At 43.2% G+C, this 18,099-nt stretch overlaps 1 protein-coding gene across 9 annotated transcripts in view; it reads left to right on the forward strand.

Moving 5' to 3' along the window:
* The first annotated feature begins 4,168 nt into the window (after positions 1 to 4,168).
* Positions 4,169 to 18,099, forward strand: part of NPNT (nephronectin) — an 80,161-nt gene continuing 66,230 nt past the window's right edge. For 2 of the 9 annotated variants that reach the window (XM_008955354.4, XM_008955355.4), the window contains exons 1-2: positions 4,169 to 4,839; positions 7,017 to 7,117. In XM_008955354.4, the coding sequence (XP_008953602.4) occupies positions 4,769 to 4,839; positions 7,017 to 7,117 (172 nt within the window). In that variant the 5' untranslated portion in view covers positions 4,169 to 4,768. Of the gene's footprint in view, positions 4,840 to 7,016; positions 7,118 to 11,765; positions 11,868 to 18,099 lie in introns of those variants that run through there. The other 7 variants (XM_003829974.5, XM_003829975.5, XM_063603853.1 and 4 more) reach the window with 6 other exon arrangements.

Consider the following 18,099-nt stretch of genomic DNA (forward strand, 5'->3'; position numbering starts at 1 on the left):
GGACCTGAAAGACCTCATGGAACAGAGCTGTCCACCAACCTGATACACTCTCTTCAGACTGTTACATGGTGAAGAAATAATTTCTATCTTTTGAAAGTCATTATATTTTGGGGCTCTTTGTTGTAGCATTTTAACCTTTCACCTTAACTGACATAGAAATTGGTACCAGAAAAGATGCTTTCTTAATTTAAAACCCTGCATTTTCTTAATGGTCAGGCAAATTTGCAATTAAAGATATAGGTAGGGGGGCAGAGCAAAGAGTTTTTTTGCTCTGTTTATGATGGGAAGTCATTGGAGGGATTATTCAGTTGGACTGTGGTTTTACAAGGCATAACTATAGCTGCTCTGTGTAGGCTAGAAAGCTGGTGATGCTTATGCTATTTCATAAAACTGTTATCTATAATAACTTGGAAGGCACATCACATATCCAAGTCAAAGGAATATAGTTGTAAAAATGAGAATGTTAGCGTACTTCACTGTTCTTTGTTGATTTAAGTAAGGTATCATAAGAAAGATGAACTCAGGCAAGAACTGGCTGCTTTGCAAGCAGAAATGGAAGGAAGTGAGAACGTCCAGAAATTAAGGGCCTCTCAGGGCTGAAGAAGACAGCTGTTTTTGTGACCCAAACATTAATAAAAATAAAGGGATCCAAGCCTTGTGGCAAGGATCAGAGTAAGGTATCGCCCTCCTAAACAACACTATTATTTCAGCTAGGCTCAAGGTGGCCCTCCATTAAGATGAGAAAGTAAAGTATGGATACAAGGAAGCAAAGAAATAGAGCAGGCTTCAGAACTAGGACTAGAAAAGACTTTGCTGTTATTTCCACAAGCAACTGACTGGAAGCAATTAGATCAGAAGCCTATTATGGTTTTAAGGAAATCTAGTTGCCACAGAAACCATGAATCTGTTAGCTCCTTAAAGCAATACTCAAGCCTTCAAATTTTTATCAGCAGAAAAGGGGTTGTGAATGATATGCAGCCCCCTTCGAAGGCATTTTCTGTAACAGTCACTTCTGATATGGCTATGGAAAATTATGGACAAGGTAGTTCCTCTAAGAGAAGCAGAGTATCCCAAATGTCTAACCAAGGCACTTTCTGCACTGCCAGAACAGAGAGTCTCCATAATTCTTGCTCAGCTGTGAGTCAAAATTGCTGTGAACAAGCAGCTATGTGTATCTTTATCTTAATAGGAGCTTTTAAAAGCAGTCATCCTATGCCTGTGCCACTACTGTGTATGGGGTGTGGGAAGAGGGGGAGCAATATCTTGTTTAATGGTTTGTATGACACCAACTATGAGAAGTCATTTCAGAGCTTGATAGAGAAAACACACCGCTCTACTGTCTGCGTGGACATGGGCTGCATCCCACACCCTCACGTGGCTCTCTCCCTCACTTCATTCAGTCTCTGCTCAAATGTTACTTCCCCAAAGGTGACCAAAGCACTCCATCTACAATCACACCTCCATCATTTTCTACAACCGTAACCTCCCTTTATCCTCTCTTTACTCCTTTTTTCTCTACATAGTCCTTCTGTATTGCTCCCCCACTGGAATGTAAACCCTTTCAGGGCAGGACTTTGTCTTGTTCTTAGCTGAAATCCTAGCACCTAGCTAGAAATGGCCAATACATTATAGGTCCTTAATAAATATTTACTGAAAAGAAAAAAGACTATGAGCTTCTAAATTTGAAAGGTCTGAAGTTGTGTTTGTTTGATTCTGTTTTGCTATTTATCTGTATCACGTTATGAATGGTCACAGAAAATTATTTGTGCACGAGAAAATTGAGATTACTACCTGCAAGGTGTCATTACCTGGTAAGAAGCCTATCAAAAGTTTGTCCTCCTGAAAAAGTAGTTATTGCTAAAAGCTAGCTGTTTTGATCTCATTCTTGCTCATTTGTTTTTAAGACTGAGATAATGAAATGTCACTCCCATGGCAACTCTGCCTCTTTTTCGGAATGATCATTAGTGGTCATAGTTGCAGCATAATAACCAGTTAGACCTTGGAAATCCTTTAGATTCTCCTTATTCCATGATTTAACAAAGACTGATATAATTAGCTACATTTTACTGAAGGGAGAAGCTAAAGTTCACCAGGCAGAATTCAATTTAATCCAATCCATCTGTTTAGTCTTTGCTGAACTTAAGCTTTGTGCCAGGCATTGTGCTGGGGATAAGGGATATAGTGACAAGACAGACACTGCCCTGGCCCTTCTATTGGTTAGACTAATGTCTCACGGGACCCAGAGTGGTAGGGAGGCAATGACAACACAATACATTAAGAGCTACCTTAAAGCATGCTAAGTGTAATAGAAGTATATAAAACACTAGTCTCAGCCAATCAAAAAGTCAGAAAAGGCTTCCTGGGGGACTGTCGGCTAAATTTAAACTCAAAGGGTAAGGGGAGATTGTCCAAATGAAGAAGGAAGAGGAATGAAGAGGAGGCTAAATTTAAATGAAGAAGGAGTGTTTTCTAGGCCAAAGCAAATATATGGAAAACAAAAGAAAGACGCATGTAGATGGGGCATTACACTTTTCCCTCCAGTTATTTATCCTGTTTTCATCCACCACTCTTCCTCTTTTCCTTAGATCTCCAGTTTTTTAGCCGTATATTACGCCCTTTCTCTCTAATCATCCATTGCACACAGTGAGGTTTATTTGTAAATCTAACCCAGGCACCAACTAACCAACCAACAAACAAAAACAGCTAAGGAGTAGCCACTGGAACCTGGAACCATGCCTACACTTACAAAAATTTGATTTTCTGCAGAAAAAATATTTTGACTCCTACATTTTTGGACTTCATTAGAAGGACCTGAAATGGATGACACCAAGCTGTTTGCCTAAAATAATGTCCCAAGCCTGAATTGGCATGGATCTTTCTTGAGATTAAAATAGAAACTTGTTTTGCTAACTGAAAACAACTTAGAAATCAAAGAGCCATTTAAGTTGAAACCATTATTTTTCCTTTCCTTGAAGAAAATTCCTGTTTTTACACACACTGAATGATCAGGATAGTGAGATCACCCTACCACAGAACTTTCCATTAAAAATTTGAAGTTGTAGAAACCTCAAAAAGAAAATGAAGATGGGGGGAAAACGTTTGTAATGTAGCAAATGAATTGAATAAACATTTATGAGCACCTACTATGTGCCAGGCAGTGTTCTAGGTGATAAAGATACCTGCCTTTGTACAGCTTGCATTCTAGCAGAAAGAAAACATACAAACAAAAAATATGCAAGTTATATAGTAATATAAAAGATGAGTGGTATGGAGAAAAGACAAAGTAGGACAGGCCAAGGATCATCAGAAGGAGGGCAAGTTAGAGGTTTAAATAGGATGGTCATGACTGGCCTCTTCAAAGAGGTGTGACATTTGAGCAAAGACTGAAGGAAGTGAGGGCGTGTGCCATGTAGATATTTGCAGAGGGCAAGTTGCAGTTTTAAATAGGATGATCATGATTGGCCTCCTGGAAGAGGTGACATTTGAGCAAAGACTGAAGGAAGTGAGGGTGTGAGCCATGTAGATATTTGGGTCCAGATAGAGAAAACAGCCAGTTACTGGCCCCAAGGCAGGGGCATGCCTGGAACGTGCAAGAAAGGCAAGGAGGCCATGGACTGGAGGAAGAGAAATGAGGACATTGAGAGGTACGGGAGATGACAGATGATCACTGCACAAGGCTGTCATTCGAGGTAAGGTTGGGAAGAGGGGTGACTTGATGTCATGTACATCTTAGGATAATCATGTTTTCATTTGAACACAGTCATTTAGTACAATACTTTTTACTCTGCAACAACTGAACAATGATTACTTAAAATGGTTTCTAAGTGATCCCCTCAAGATCAGGCACCACAACACTACTAGGCAGTAGCAGCCCTTCCTCTCTGGCAGGCACTTATCCCTAGAGGGGCAGTCCTGTCCTAATGTGCTCGGGAGTTGAGCTGATAGAGACAGAAACAGTCTGCTCATTTCTTCTTCAAAACCCGACTGGAGAGCCAAATATTTCTTTTGGTTAGTTACAAAATAAAAAATATGCCTTTGCCAACTCTGCGGGAAAAGCAAACTCCCAGAGTTTGCCTTCGCTAATTTGTCCAAGTCGTGCTGTGGTTTTAGTAAATGCAGACACTGCTCAGCTCCAGCCCCATAAACCTCTCTGCTCTAGGGCTTCTCCGCCCTCCGGTGAAAGCTACTGCTCGCCCCTGCAGTCACCACCTGTTCGGGCGGAACCTGCGGAGCGTGCACCTACGCCTCGGGCTCCTTTCCTCCTCCACTCCCCTGTCCTGCTGGGCACCCTGCTTTCCCTCTCCCAGAGAGGGTTTGCAACTTTTCTCCCAGGCTGGGGCTCGCCCTGCTTGGCTAACCCCCAAGAGCCACTGCCGTCCCGCAGCGCCCCTGCCCCCGAGTTGCCTGCCCCGCTGGGCCCCCGGGAGGAGCGGAGCGCGCTCACCCTTCGCCCGGGGCTGGAAGGGCGGCGAGTCGGGCGCACGCGCACCCCCTGCCCGCCCCTGGCGCCCCTCCCCGCGGGCGGTGCAGCTACCCCTGCAGCGCCTCCCCTAGCTAGAAGGGAGCGGGAGGGGGCTCCGAGCGCCGCGCAGCAGACCTGCTCCGGCCGCGCGCCTCGCCGCTGTCCTCCGGGAGCGGCAGCAGTAGCCCGGGCGGCGAGGGCTGGGGGTTCCTCGAGACTCTCAGAGGGGCGCCTCCCATCGGCGCCCACCACCCCAACCTGTTCCTCGCGCGCCACTGCGCTGCGCCCCAGGACCCGCTGCCCAACATGGATTTTCTCCTGGCGCTGGTGCTGGTATCCTCGCTCTACCTGCAGGCGGCCGCCGAGTTCGACGGAAGGTGAGTTGGGCCCCGGGGCGCCCTCTCCTCCTTCCCGCGCTAATTTCACACTCACTGTCTTGGATCACTTTTCCCCGCGGGGTTTCGTGGTCAGAGAGGCGTCTCCTCCATCCAGAAGTTGGGCCACCGCACAGCGTGGCGCGAGGAGAGCGGTCCAGCGGCTCCGAGTGCCCGCCCGAGGCGGAGAGGGCGCGCCCTTGCGAGTCTGGGACCCCATCCGCGGCCCCCCGAGGGCGACTCGCCCCGGCTCGGGAATTAGGACTGAGGGAGAGGAGCCGCTGGAGCCTGGGATCTCGGCTCTGAGGGCGCGGTTTAGCCACCTACGCCGAGGTGACGCGCGGAACATCCCTTACCCGGGAAACTCCCGCGCCTGAACTAGACGGCTTTTCACTGGGGAAGCTTCCAGGCCCCCGGGGGGAGGCCCGGGCTCGGCTCAGGGCTCTCGGGGCCGCTCACACAGAGGGTGGGCGCGAGTCAGCGACTGGGTTACGGGGGAGATTTGTGGGCCTCCCCATTTGGTTTTCTTGAGGGAAGGCGACTCAAAATGAGGACCGGAGGGTGGGCGCTCCGTGAATGTGAGCATGAGTGTGTGGATGTGTGTGTGAGAGCGCACACACTGCGCCGCTCCTCAGACTCGGGCGAGCCTGACGGCGGCGTGCTGTGACAGGTTCCAACAACCTCGGGCCGCGTCTCCGCTGTCACTCAGCCGGTCCTCCCGCGCTCCGGGGCCGCTCCGGTGTGTGAGAGACACTGGGTCTGTCGGGAGGGTGTGCTCGGTCCCCCTCACCTCTGCGCAGTTACAGACTAGGCTCGTCCCGGGTGCAGATGGCTGCTGCGAAAAGAGGTTTTACTCTGGCGCACACCGCCGCCCGGTCGCCTTCCTTCAGCGACCTCTGCCCCCACCCCTCCGTGTAGGTCCCTGCCTAGTCCTAAAGAAAGATGCCGCACCTGTTTTACCTTTAATCTTGGAACGAATCAATTCCACAATTGATTCGCTTTCTTGTACCCGGAGGCGAACGGAGGGGAACCAGTGGAGCGCCAAGAAAAAGCACAGCTGCTTGTTCACTACCTGGTCGGAGGAAATAGAAAGTTCGGGGTTATTTTGTACTTTGGGCCTGGGGGTAGAAAGGCAGGTAAAAGAAAAGGGGAATTGAAAAGATAAGGAGACTTTAAGAAAACGTGATAGCAGCCAGAGTGTAGACCTTTTTATTTTATTTTTAAAAGCAATTCTGTGCTCACATTTGGGTATGTTATGCATTTCTTGCACACATCTTTGCAACAAGAAACCCATCACAAGATATGCATATGATGTGAATGCATATAGCTTTTTGTAACTTTAAAAAGATATCTAAAACAGCAAATTAAAATGTTGATACCCAGAGGAAAAAAGTCATTTAGGTGTGACTCTATACAAGGAAACAATTTAGCAAATAATGTGTCAACGTGTAATCAGGTGGATAAATCTGTATCCTGAAATTACTTTCTTTAGGCATTATTTACATTAGAGAGGAAAATACTATGAATTGTTGATCTAAGCACGTTTCAAACCACAAGGATACTTGAGATATCAGCTACACTTTAAACTCTCCTTGGTTTTATTTAGACTTTTTTCTAGTACTTTTTTTGTTTGTTTGTTTCTGCCACAGTTATGTCTCAAAAAGAGCTCTGTTACACTTGATTTTTGAGAAACCTTTCTGCTCCTTCCCCCATCCACCTTTTATATGAGGCAGAAATTTTTTCTGCTTTGACATGTCTTACTTAATACTTTTCAGTTTATGGTGAATCAGTCAAACCTGGCTTTCACCCCAGTAACAGGTGTGGGTCTTTGAGGAATCTGTTTTATTTCAAGCTTCAGAAACTATCCTGTGAGTGGCAGCCTTGAGAATTGTTGGTGTTAGCTGGTGCTATTTCTAGTTAAGAAAGCATCTTTCCCTCCCGTTTTTTCTCCTACCCTTGTGTGTTGGGGGATGGGGTATTTAACTGTCTGAAATTTGACATTAGATCATAGCAGAACTATTTCTGTGAAGGTGTTTTAACCTTAAATTTCTGCAGGCATAAAAGAGTTTGTAGAAAATTGTTGGGTGTGGTTGACATTTTTTCTAAAGTAATAATACAGAGGAAATTACCTTTCTTCTCAAAAGTGTCCTTATTTATTTTGAATCTTTTTTTTTTGGTAGGTGGCCCAGGCAAATAGTGTCATCGATTGGCCTATGTCGTTATGGTGGGAGGATTGACTGCTGCTGGGGCTGGGCTCGCCAGTCTTGGGGACAGTGTCAGCGTGAGTATCAAGCCTGGGGACTCCAGTTCCCTGGGAGGTGTGGCTTTCCACCTTGTTCATGGCTTCACCCCACATATCAGAGGGTTCGTTACTGAGCAAGGCTTGGCCTTGCAGGTCTGACTTGGGGATTTTCAGGTACAGTCCAGACTCCTTATTCTGCTTCTTTTCAGCTTTAGCCACCTGTATTACGGCCCAGCTTTGTCATTCACAGAGAGCCACCTTAAATGTTTCTTTTAGCATTTTTCCCCCCAAATCTGCAGCTCCTTCCTGTTTTCTTACCAGGTTTATTTCTCTCTCTCTCTCTCTGTCTCTCTCTCTGTCTCTGTCTCTGTCTCTCTCTCTCTCTCTCTCTCTCTCTCTCTCTCTCTCTCTCTCTCGCTGACTCGCTCGCTCCAGGCTGGGAGATGGGGATAAGATAATGAGTCTAGACCGTATTTACACAAAATAAACTCTGAACCTTAGAGTACTTATATAATCCTCACCATAGCTGTTGTGTAAAGTGGCCCATTTGTAAATCCTTTTTTGAACTGGGGTTGTATTGACAGTGTTTTAAATGGACCACCCAGTATAATGAAACAAAGCCACTGAAACAACATTATTTTTAAGTTCTATAAGTAACCAACCTCATGTAATAAGTACCAAATCAGAAAGCTGATTTTCACCTTTTCTGTGACCACAAATGGATATTTTAATGGTAAAATTTAGAGCTACATCAAAAGAGTTTGAGAAATTTAGGAAATTTGTCCCCAGCATTTTATCGCGATCTTAAAATTGTATCTCACTCCTACTGCAAAAAAATAGTCTTCAAATGATCAAGTACCTTTCCAGAGCACCCTTAGAGTGCTTGGGGCGGGGGTAGGGGGCACTTCTGGTAAGATGATGGGAACTAAGTTGGATTCTACATTGGAATATATATTTTATTGCTAATGAGGAGGAGGCTTAGAGGAAGAGAGAAGGGCAGTTACGAAGGCTAGAGCTGGCAATGGAGAAGCCTGCCTTAGAGATGGGTTGCTAGTGTGAGGAGTCAGGCAAATTTAAGTTCAGGAAAGTTAGGAGTTCCCTCTGCTATTTTAATTTTTGAGGATGCTTGCAATGTCTTCCTTAATTTTGTGAAAGAGGGACAGTGACAGTCACAGATTGACTCTAATTGCACATAAAGACCACAATCTGTGGTTGGGAATAGAAAGGTAAAGGAAATGAATGTTTGCCTACCTGGTATGGAATTTGAGAACCAACAGATTCTAATAACCAAAATGTGAAGAAAGGACCCTTCTGTTGGCCCAACACACCTACACATAACCCTCCTGAGTGAAAAATGAGTAGTTCTATACCTGCAGTCTCCAGCTGTGCAAATACTTCTGATACTACAGAAGACTAAATTCCACCAGGCACCATTCTTCTTTTTTGATCATCTTCCCTTAAAACAATATTGAATAGACTAACCAGTGAGTGCACAGCAGCTTTGCCTACTTCTTTTGTTTACTGGAAACTGGAGTTACCACCATCTCCCTTTAAGAGAATGTAATTGACCCCCCGTGCAAAGGGTCTAGCCAAGCAGCTCGCACATAGCAGTTAGGCAAACATTCGTTTGCTTCACCTTTTATGTTTATACTTCCAAAATCAAAGTAGTTCCAAGGTTCTCTATGTTACAGTGAAATAAAATTCCTTTCAATTAAAAAGGCACAAATGGTTCTTTACTATTAACATTGAAGTTGGCAAGGTTGTAAAAATTAGCTCAAAGGTGAATGTTTCCTTCTGTGTATTTTATTTTTCCAGCATCTTAGATGGCGCAAATGTCTCTTGTCAGTTCAGAGTTCTGCCTGTCTTTGTTTTGATATAAACAGGTAGAGGAATGTGGGGCTGAGAAGTAAGCTTGAAGGGGCAGAACAAACCAAAAAGAGGCTGGTCAGATTGAATGAAATATCTCTGAAAACTCCTGATTATTTTAAAGAAAGTCTTTATGAAATTAAAAGTTTTGTCACTACATTTGTTCAAGAAAATGCCTTGCTATTGTATAACAATTCAATCTAATATGATTCCTTATAAAGATTCCAAAGAACTTCTAGCGAATTTAATGTGAAAAATGTTTTTGCCTTTTCGACCTTTAGATAATCATGTAGTTCTTTCCCATAAGGAAGGGCTATTCTCCCTTCCTCATCAGAGGTGCTCTGGTTCTCTTCTTTTCTGAATGATTCACTTTGGAATTTTCCTTCAAAACAGCATAGCAAAACAAAAAGAAACTATTCCTATTACTGCATAGATCTTCCCAACTTATCCCATAGAAGGTGTGTTTGTAGGTAGGGAAAGGTGGTGGTACCCTCATTATATTATTTAACAGATCTTATGCCTTAGTGCAGTGACCCTTTGGTGAGTGTTTGTTCCATTTGGTTGAGCATTTGTGAGATGTTTGACTTAATATTCATGTGAGTCAAATGTATGTATCCGTAGAAAACATGCTGCCCTTCATTTTCACTTGCTATCTTCCTATCCATGGTCTTGTTTGGAGAAACCGACTAATATTGCAGGATGCTAAAGCTGGTAGACCTCTCCTTCTGGCTCACTATGTCTAAGCAGAGCCAGATATAGCTGGGAAACTTTATATCCTTCCCTCTAGGACTCAGGAAAGAAGGATCAGAGATGCTACTCAAATGGGCATAGAACCTGTCCTGCTGCTTCCTGCCTGTACCACCCAACATTCTATCCCAACATTCCTGCCTGCTAGGGAAAGCATGACCCGTTCCAGAAATAGGCAGGTTGTGTTTTCATAGTTCTTTTATAGGTCATACCCTTGGTTTTTTTTTTTTTTTTTTTTTTGATTCTTTGTTTTGTGTTCTTGACTCTTAAACAGATCTCTAGCATATTGAAAATTCAACATTTGATTTTCCAACTGTCATGGGCTTTACTTTTATTGACTATTGATGTGGCTGTTTATTGTCAGGTGAAAATTTTTTAATATGTTCACACACTGATGATTGCATATTTGCAGCACACAGCATCTTAAATCACTCAGAGGTTTGTCACAAAATGTGTGTTTCTTGCTCTGTAATTTTTTTGTCATCTTGATGGCATATTTTAATTATGCTTTTATTTCTCTCCTTCTACCAAGTGGAGACCTCTGTAATAAAGATTTTTCAGGGTTGCATATTTCATCTTTAAAAGCTGTGTACACTGTGGAAACAATTGTTAACCAAAAGCACTAGATAATTTAGGATAACTGAGTTCAAGTTCTGACTTTTGTACCTGAATAGGTGTCTAACATTTCTCAGCTACAGTTTTCTTATTACACAAGCATATTTCCAAGGTATGTTGAAGCTCTAAACTGCATCTGAAAACTTCCTTAATGTAGAAAAACTATATAGGATCTAAATATTGTATTTTTGTATGGTTGTCCTTGTGTTTACTCGGAGATTTGACTGTATATGTGGCTTATGACAATAGCATTTTTGTTAAAAGCATTTTATAGAAGTGTGAAGAAAAACTAAAAATACAACCAGTTCCAAGTTTTAACAAAACTATTCCGTTTCTGAGTTCTTTGGCTGTCATTGAGCAACTTGTGGTTTCTGAAGGAAATGATGTGAATTAGGATGGTTTTGTATCATTTATCCTTAAGAACAGGGAAAATTGAGATGTTTTCTTATGTTTCTGCTGGAGATTTTGGAAAGATGTGAAACCTACACCTACAGATTGACCTTGCTTAGTTAGCTCTGAACCTCCTGCTGCCTCTTCCACGTAAAGTGAAAATTTTGGATTCCTATCGGCTTCAGATAAACTTACAGGTTAGTGAAACATAGGGACTGAGATATAGTAATTCATTCTGAAGCTGTTTTGGAGTGGTCAAATAATTTTTGTTGGATAATATATATTACTGGCTAATGATTGTGGATATTGGAAGTGATGAAAAAATTATTGAATTATTTCTTTCTGCATTTCAAATGAAAAGGCTATTAGTTTGAGCAGAGAATTTTGATTTAGTAAACAAAATATTTAAATTTCATGTTTCATTTCTTTCTCCTATCTGGGTTCAGATACTCAGTCTTATAAATGGAACATGATTTATTTTTGCTCCCTAAACTGGTTATTCCTGTCCATAATCACAAAACTATATAGATTATATATTTCTTTGATTATTTGGATTTTGAATACTCTCTTTAAAATAATCAAGAGAAAATTAGAGCTGTTAGAATGTTAGAATTTGTTTTGAAGGCCACACATAGTGTTCCCTCCACAGAGAGGTTATACTAGTAAATGCCTTTCTATTTGAGGTCAACAACTATGACAACTTCCATTGAACATGAGTTAGTATTTTAAACGTAAAGCAATTTTTATACCTGTATGCACCCAAAAAGTAACAGGGGCTCTCAAAAGGGGTGGGGATTGTACTGTTTACATCTATATTGAAGATTGCTAGCAGAATTCTGGGGCCAGCTTAGTGGAGCGGAGTACACTTCATTGTCCTTAGTGTAGTAGCTTCCTCCTCTAATTTTGAGGTGAGAATGCAGAATCTGTTTTTTGTTTGTTTGCTTTTAGGTAGGAATAAAAGCAAGGCAAGGAATAATTTTGATTACTTGCAACATTAAACTTGAATCCACAAATCCTTAGGAAGTGAAGTTTTTGATTAAGATTATTTAACTGCCACTTTCCTTGAAAGGTTGTTTAAGAACATCATGTACCTTTGGGTAACTTCAAGTGGTCTTGGAATGCAGATTCCAAAGTAAGATCAGCATTGAAGAATCTTGACCTTTTCAAACAGGTAATTTGTTAGTATGTGTAGTCTTCAAAGTTAAGTTTCAGAGAAATTGCTTTGCTCTTTTATTCTTTTCCCCAATTAGAACTGATCTTTATGTAATACTGTTAAGATCTACTGATTTCCTGAAATCCCTTCATAAGCTTAATCTGGCCAGGTCTTAACCTTTATGGATTAGAAATTTTAGTACTTCTTAAGCTAGAAGGCCAGGCCAACTAAAGGGAAGCACTCTCCTCTCTGCCAGTTCAGCAACTAGATCTGTCCTCAAATACCTGCCACAGGGATATGCTGCTTGAAGTTGCCCACGCATGTACACACTGGGACCAAGAAGGCACTTCTGGTGCCAGAAACAACACTGTGTTTGCTTTGTGGAAATTTTTGATATGCTTTCAAAAATGTAGGTGTCTTCTCCCTCACCTCCTGTGTGTAACTTCCAGCATTTCTTTTTGTCGCTTTTTATCTACAGAATTCATGTTCTTTGCATTTTGAGTTAGTTGAATCCACTGTATGCTTTCCAGATGATAATTAGTGAAGCTCAATGATTCTATGCAGTGTCTTTCAGTGGGTAAGGGAAGATATTCATCACAGGGATGGGCCTTCATCACAGGGGAGATGGAAGGGCAAGGGAGAGGGATTCTGATGGCCTAACCCTCATTATTGCCCCCCACTGCCACATGCAGACACTCTTGCCCCTTTCCCATTGATTTTGTGCAGTATTTTAAATTTTTCCACCAATCTTTGGAAAATATTAATTTATTTTGTAGGAGAAAATGTATTCATTTCCTTAAATATCCCTCCTCAGAGCAACAAGCATGATTAGTTTTTGGTATACTTTAAAAAATATTTTACCTACTTATGGGTAAATTGCAATAGATCTCTCCCCTATCACCCACTTGTTTTGTACAAATGAAAGCATACTATATACACTGCTTTGTATGCTGCTGCTTTTTCTTAACTGTACAACTGTACATGTTGAAAGGTTTTCTTTATAGACCTTCTTACTTTTTTTTTTTGAGATAGGGTCTTGCTCTGTCACCCAGGTTGGAGTGCAGTGGCATAATCTTGGCTCACTAGAGCCCTTACCTCCTGGGCTCAAGCCATCCTCCCACCTCAGCCTCCTGAGTAGCTGGGACCACAGGCGTGAGCGACCACACCTGGATAATTTTTGTATTTTTTGTAGCGACTGGGTTTTGCCATGTTGCTCAGGCTGGTCTCAAGCTCTGAGCTCAACTGATCTGGCCACCTCAGCCTCCCAAAGTTCTGGGATTATAAGCGTGAGCCATCTTGCCCAGCCGCCTCCTTACTTTTTTATGCACTCAGCATTCCATTGTATGGCTATACTGTAATTTATTAGCAAGTCTCTTACTGATGAACATTTATGTTGATTCTAATCTTTTGCTAACACAAGCAATTCTAAAAAAACTTTGAACATATGTTAAAAATGTTGTTTTGCATGTTCTTAGTGTTTCTGCAAAATAAATTTTTATATGTGGTCAAATGGCAGATACATTTGTAATTTTTATCAATTGCCCAATGGCTTCTTACTCAGTAGAGAAGATAGTTTAAGGGGAAAGACTGAATGGCAATGCTGACCCAAAGGCTCCAACAATCCCATATCCAGAGTCTGATCTTTCCTTGATTTTAGGATTCTTTGATCCCTTTTCTTTCCCAAGAAATCCCTCTGACAACTCAGTGAATGTCCATCTGCTCCCATCATCTGTTTCCCATCAGACCAGAGGCAATGGGCTGAAGCTAGGAGAATGGAGTGAGATGTGTCCATTTGCCAGGGTCTCCCAATGGCTTCCTGCCTATCGTTTACTTGTAAGAGAGAGCCACACATTCCTTTAGGAATTGCTTAATTCATTGATCTTTTATTATATTTGTAGTTTAGCCATACTTATTTTTTTCTTTGAGACGGGGTCTCACTCTGTTGCCCAGGCTGGAGTGCTGTGGCAGGATCTCGGCTCACTGCAACCTCCGCCTCCTGGGTTCAAGCCATTCTGCCTCACTCTCTCTCGAGTAGTTGGGATTACAGGTGTACACCACCACACCTAGCTAATTTTTGTAATCAACTGATGGAGTTGATATCCAGAGACAAGATACAGAGATTCTGTATCTTGATTTTTAGTACAGACAGAGTTTCATCGTGTTGGTCTGGCTGGTCTTGAACTCCTGACTTCAGGTAATCCACCCACCTTGGTCTCCCAAAGTGCTGGGATTACAGACATGAGACACCGCGCCCAGCCATTAGCCATAATTTTTATACCTTTGTATATAGCATGGGCCTTTTTTTTTTTCTAGACTTATAACCTATTAAGGAGGAATATGTAGAATTCTGAGATCTGAATACCATTTTGGGGACACCGTTTATGATAAAAAGATTTTCAGGAAATATTAAGACATTTTTGTACCAAAATACTTTTTGTAGTGTCCTTAAAACCATAGGGGCATATATTTTCTGTTAGTTATTCTAATCTTTATTCCAATTATATACTTAAATTGTCTCCTTTTAGAAAAGTAAGAAATGCATGATTAGGTGAAAAATTAAAAGACACATACTAAGAGCAAGACAGCAGTGAAGGTAAGTATTTCTAACTTTCCTGTTTTCCTGACACCTAGTTCCACCTTCCCACAGGCTACCACTGTTTCCTATTGATCCTTGTAGAGATTTCTTTTTTTTTAAATTTATTATTATTATTTTTTTTATTGATCATTCTTGGGTGTTTCTCGCAGAGGGGGATTTGGCAGGGTCACAGGACAATAGTGGAGGGAAGGTCAGCAGATAAACAAGTGAACAAAGTTCTCTGGTTTTCCTAGGCAGAGGACCCTGCGGCCTTCCGCAGTGTTTGTGTCCCTGGGTACTTGAGATTAGGGAGTGGTGATGACTCTTAAAGAACATGCTGCCTTCAAGCATCTGTTTAACAAAGCACATCTTGCACCGCCCTTAATCCATTCAACCCTGAGTGGATACAGCACATGTTTCAGAGAGCACAGGGTTGGGGGTAAGGTCACAGATCAACAGGATCCCAAGGCAGAAGAATTTTTCTTAGTACAGAACAAAATGAAAAGTCTCCCATGTCTACCTCTTTCTACACAGACATGGCAACCATCCGATTTCTCAATCTTTTCCCCACCTTTCCCCCCTTTCTATTCCACAAAACCGCCATTGTCTTCATGGCCCGTTCTCAATGAGCTGTTGAGTACACCTCCCAGATGGGGCAGTGGCCGGGCAGAGGAGCTCCTCACTTCCCAGTAGGGGCGGCCGGGCAGAAGCGCCCCTCACCTCCCGGACGGGGCGGCTGGCCCCCCCACCTCCCTCCCGGACAGGGCGGCTGGCCGGGAGGGGGGCTGACCCCCCACCTCCCTCCCGGACAGGGCGGCTGGCCGGGCAGAGGGGCTCCTCACTTCCCAGTAGGGGCGGCCGGGCAGAGGCGCCCCTCACTTCCCCAACGGGGCGGCTGGCCCCCCCACCTCCCTCCCGGACGGGGCAGCTGGCCGGGCAGAGGGGCTCCTCACTTCCCGGTAGGGGCGGCCGGGCAGAGGCGCCCCTCACCTCCCGGACGGGGCGGCTGGCCGGGCGGGGGGCTGACCCCCCCACCTCCCTCCCGGACGAGGAGGGAGGACGCTCCTCACTTCTCAGACGGGGTGGCTGCCGGGCAGAGGGGCTCCTCACTTCTCAGACGGGGCGGTTGCCAGGCAGAGGGTCTCCTCACTTCTCAGACAGGGCGGCCGGGCAGAGACGCTCCTCACATCCCGGACGGGGTGGCAGGGCAGAGGTGCTCCCCACATCTCAGACGATGGGCGTCCGGGCAGAGACGCTCCTCACTTCCCAGATGTGATGGCGGCCGGGAAGAGGCGCTCCTCACTTTCCAGACTGGGCAACCAGGCAGAGGGGCTCCTCACATCCCAGACGATGGGCGGTCAGGCGGAGACGCTCCTCACTTCCCAGACGGGGTGGCTGCCAGGCAGAGGCTGCAATCTCGGCACTTAGGGAGGCCAAGGCAGGCGGCTGGGAGGTGGTTGTAGCGAGCCGAAATCACGCCACTGCACTCCAGCCTGGGCGCCATTGAGCACTGAGTTAACGAGACTCCGTCTGCAATCCCGGCACCTCGGGAGGCCGAGGCTGGCCGAGATTTCTTAACATTTTCAAAATTTCCCTTTTTCATAAATGATGGCATGAAGTACGAACGGTTCTGTATCTTGATTTTTTTTCATGTAACACTACGTTTTGGAAAGCAGTCCTCATTAGTTTATATAAACCTGACTCATTCTTTTAAATGGCTATACAGTATGCCATTACATGAATGAATGTACTATAATTAATTTAAAAATCCCCTATTTATGTACCTTTGAGTGGTTTTCAATATTTTGTTTTTACATAACATGCTGCAATCAATATTTGCATATATCATCATCACTGTTGTATACCTTTAGATATGGAGGACATATCTAAAGACATTTGATTTCTGTATTAGTATAGTAATTGAAGAGCTTTCATTTTATTGCTACAAATTTTCTTTTGTTTAATCTGTAATGTAAAGGAGAGTAAATCATGGCTAATATTACAGAGTAGAAACCTTCTGTTCAGTCATCTTCTATTTTTGATTCCTTAGAAGATACCTTAAAAGATAAATTAAATTGATTTCTTTATTTCTATTTGTTTATGCCCTATCTTGTTTGGGAAAGTATATAAAGTGGCTTCCAGGAATTCACACAATTAAAATAAGGAAATAGGGGCTACATGGAGGAAAATGGGGGTAAAATAAAAATATTAGGAGGAGGGTTTTTCAAATGCAGATATGTAAGCCATAGGATCCTACATATGTCCTACAATTTGGCTACTAGCTTCTGGTAGCCAAAGGTAAAAGATGTTATTGCTGATTTAATTTGTGTTGTTTGTCAGGGAAAAAGCAAACAAGTTATGTGGGAGGAATTATGGTTTTCCTGCATGTAGTTCTGAAGGAAGACTTTCACGTGGCCCTTTACGGAGTGGGAGTGAATGATGGAATGGAAGGGGCCACAGCAACATTCCTATCATGAAGCCAGTGGTGGTTTTTGAAAAGCTGTTTCATAGAAGATCCGTCAACATAAGATGAGGCCCTTACTCTAAAAGTACAGTTCACGGAAAGCTGTTCTATACATAGTTTAAGAAGCATTATGTACATAGCTTTCTGACAGTTCAGCTAGATCCAGCCCAGAATATCTAGCTGTGATGGATGAGCTGTATAGGGTTTTGGATGGACAGCTCTGGATTAGACAAGATAGTTTCAGGTTAGAATCACTAACAATGTTCTGAAGTTTGCTGTATTATTTAACAGATTAAAGGCCAGTTCATTTTGTCTTTCTTTTTTAAGTCGATATATTTTGAAGATCAGTAATCAACTGATGGAGTTGATATCCAGAGACATTGTGAATAGAGCAGGGATAGGGCCCCGCCTAGGCTCCAGTATAAGGAGGATCTGCAAAGAAATTAGTGGGAGATTTTTTAATATCAATTTTGTACCCATTGGATAGCAATATATAAATTCACCACCATTTTGCTATATACGTATTCATTTCCATGCCAGTTATGGCTTGGAATAAGGAGGAAAGGCATGAACATTTTTCCCAGGCATCATTTACCCTACTGATGCTCATACATGGATATGGGCCAGTGAGCCCAGGAACAACAGAATCCCTGACCAGTGCTTATTTCCCCAAAGTTCCTGATTGCTATAGGTGTTCCGGGGAGTCAAAGTAACCTCAACTGTTTTCTTAATTCACCTGGATTTATAAGGGTTGATTTATATAAGTTGCTTAGACCTGAACAGACTCAAAGCAGAGTCTGTAGGAAATACTCTGCATATCAACATCCCGTACCCAAACCTAAGTCATCTTTTCACTGGGGTGTGCGGAAGGGCTGATTCTCATGTACTCTTGAAGCCCTAGGCAATAGAACCTGAAATCCTGATGCACATATACCCTAGGATAATTTCTCTCTCAAAAAAAAAGCAAATAGTGATTTTAAAAATGATGACTCAATGCATATTCTGAGAGGGCAGCAATCCAGTAAGGGTCACATCTCCTTGGGAGGAACAAAGAGAAGGTCTTCAAACGCCTTTTCTGCAGAGACTAGCGTGAACCAAGAATCTCCCTGTCTGAATTGTCACCGTATATCAACGTGGCAGTGAGCTGAGAAAGTTAGCATTGCCAGGGCCAAGGTTTTCTGTCTTCACGGGAACAAACAAATGATCAGTCC

The sequence above is a fragment of the Pan paniscus genome, chromosome 3, assembly GCF_029289425.2.
Source record: "Pan paniscus chromosome 3, NHGRI_mPanPan1-v2.0_pri, whole genome shotgun sequence".
NCBI classification, from domain to species: Eukaryota; Metazoa; Chordata; class Mammalia; order Primates; family Hominidae; genus Pan; species Pan paniscus.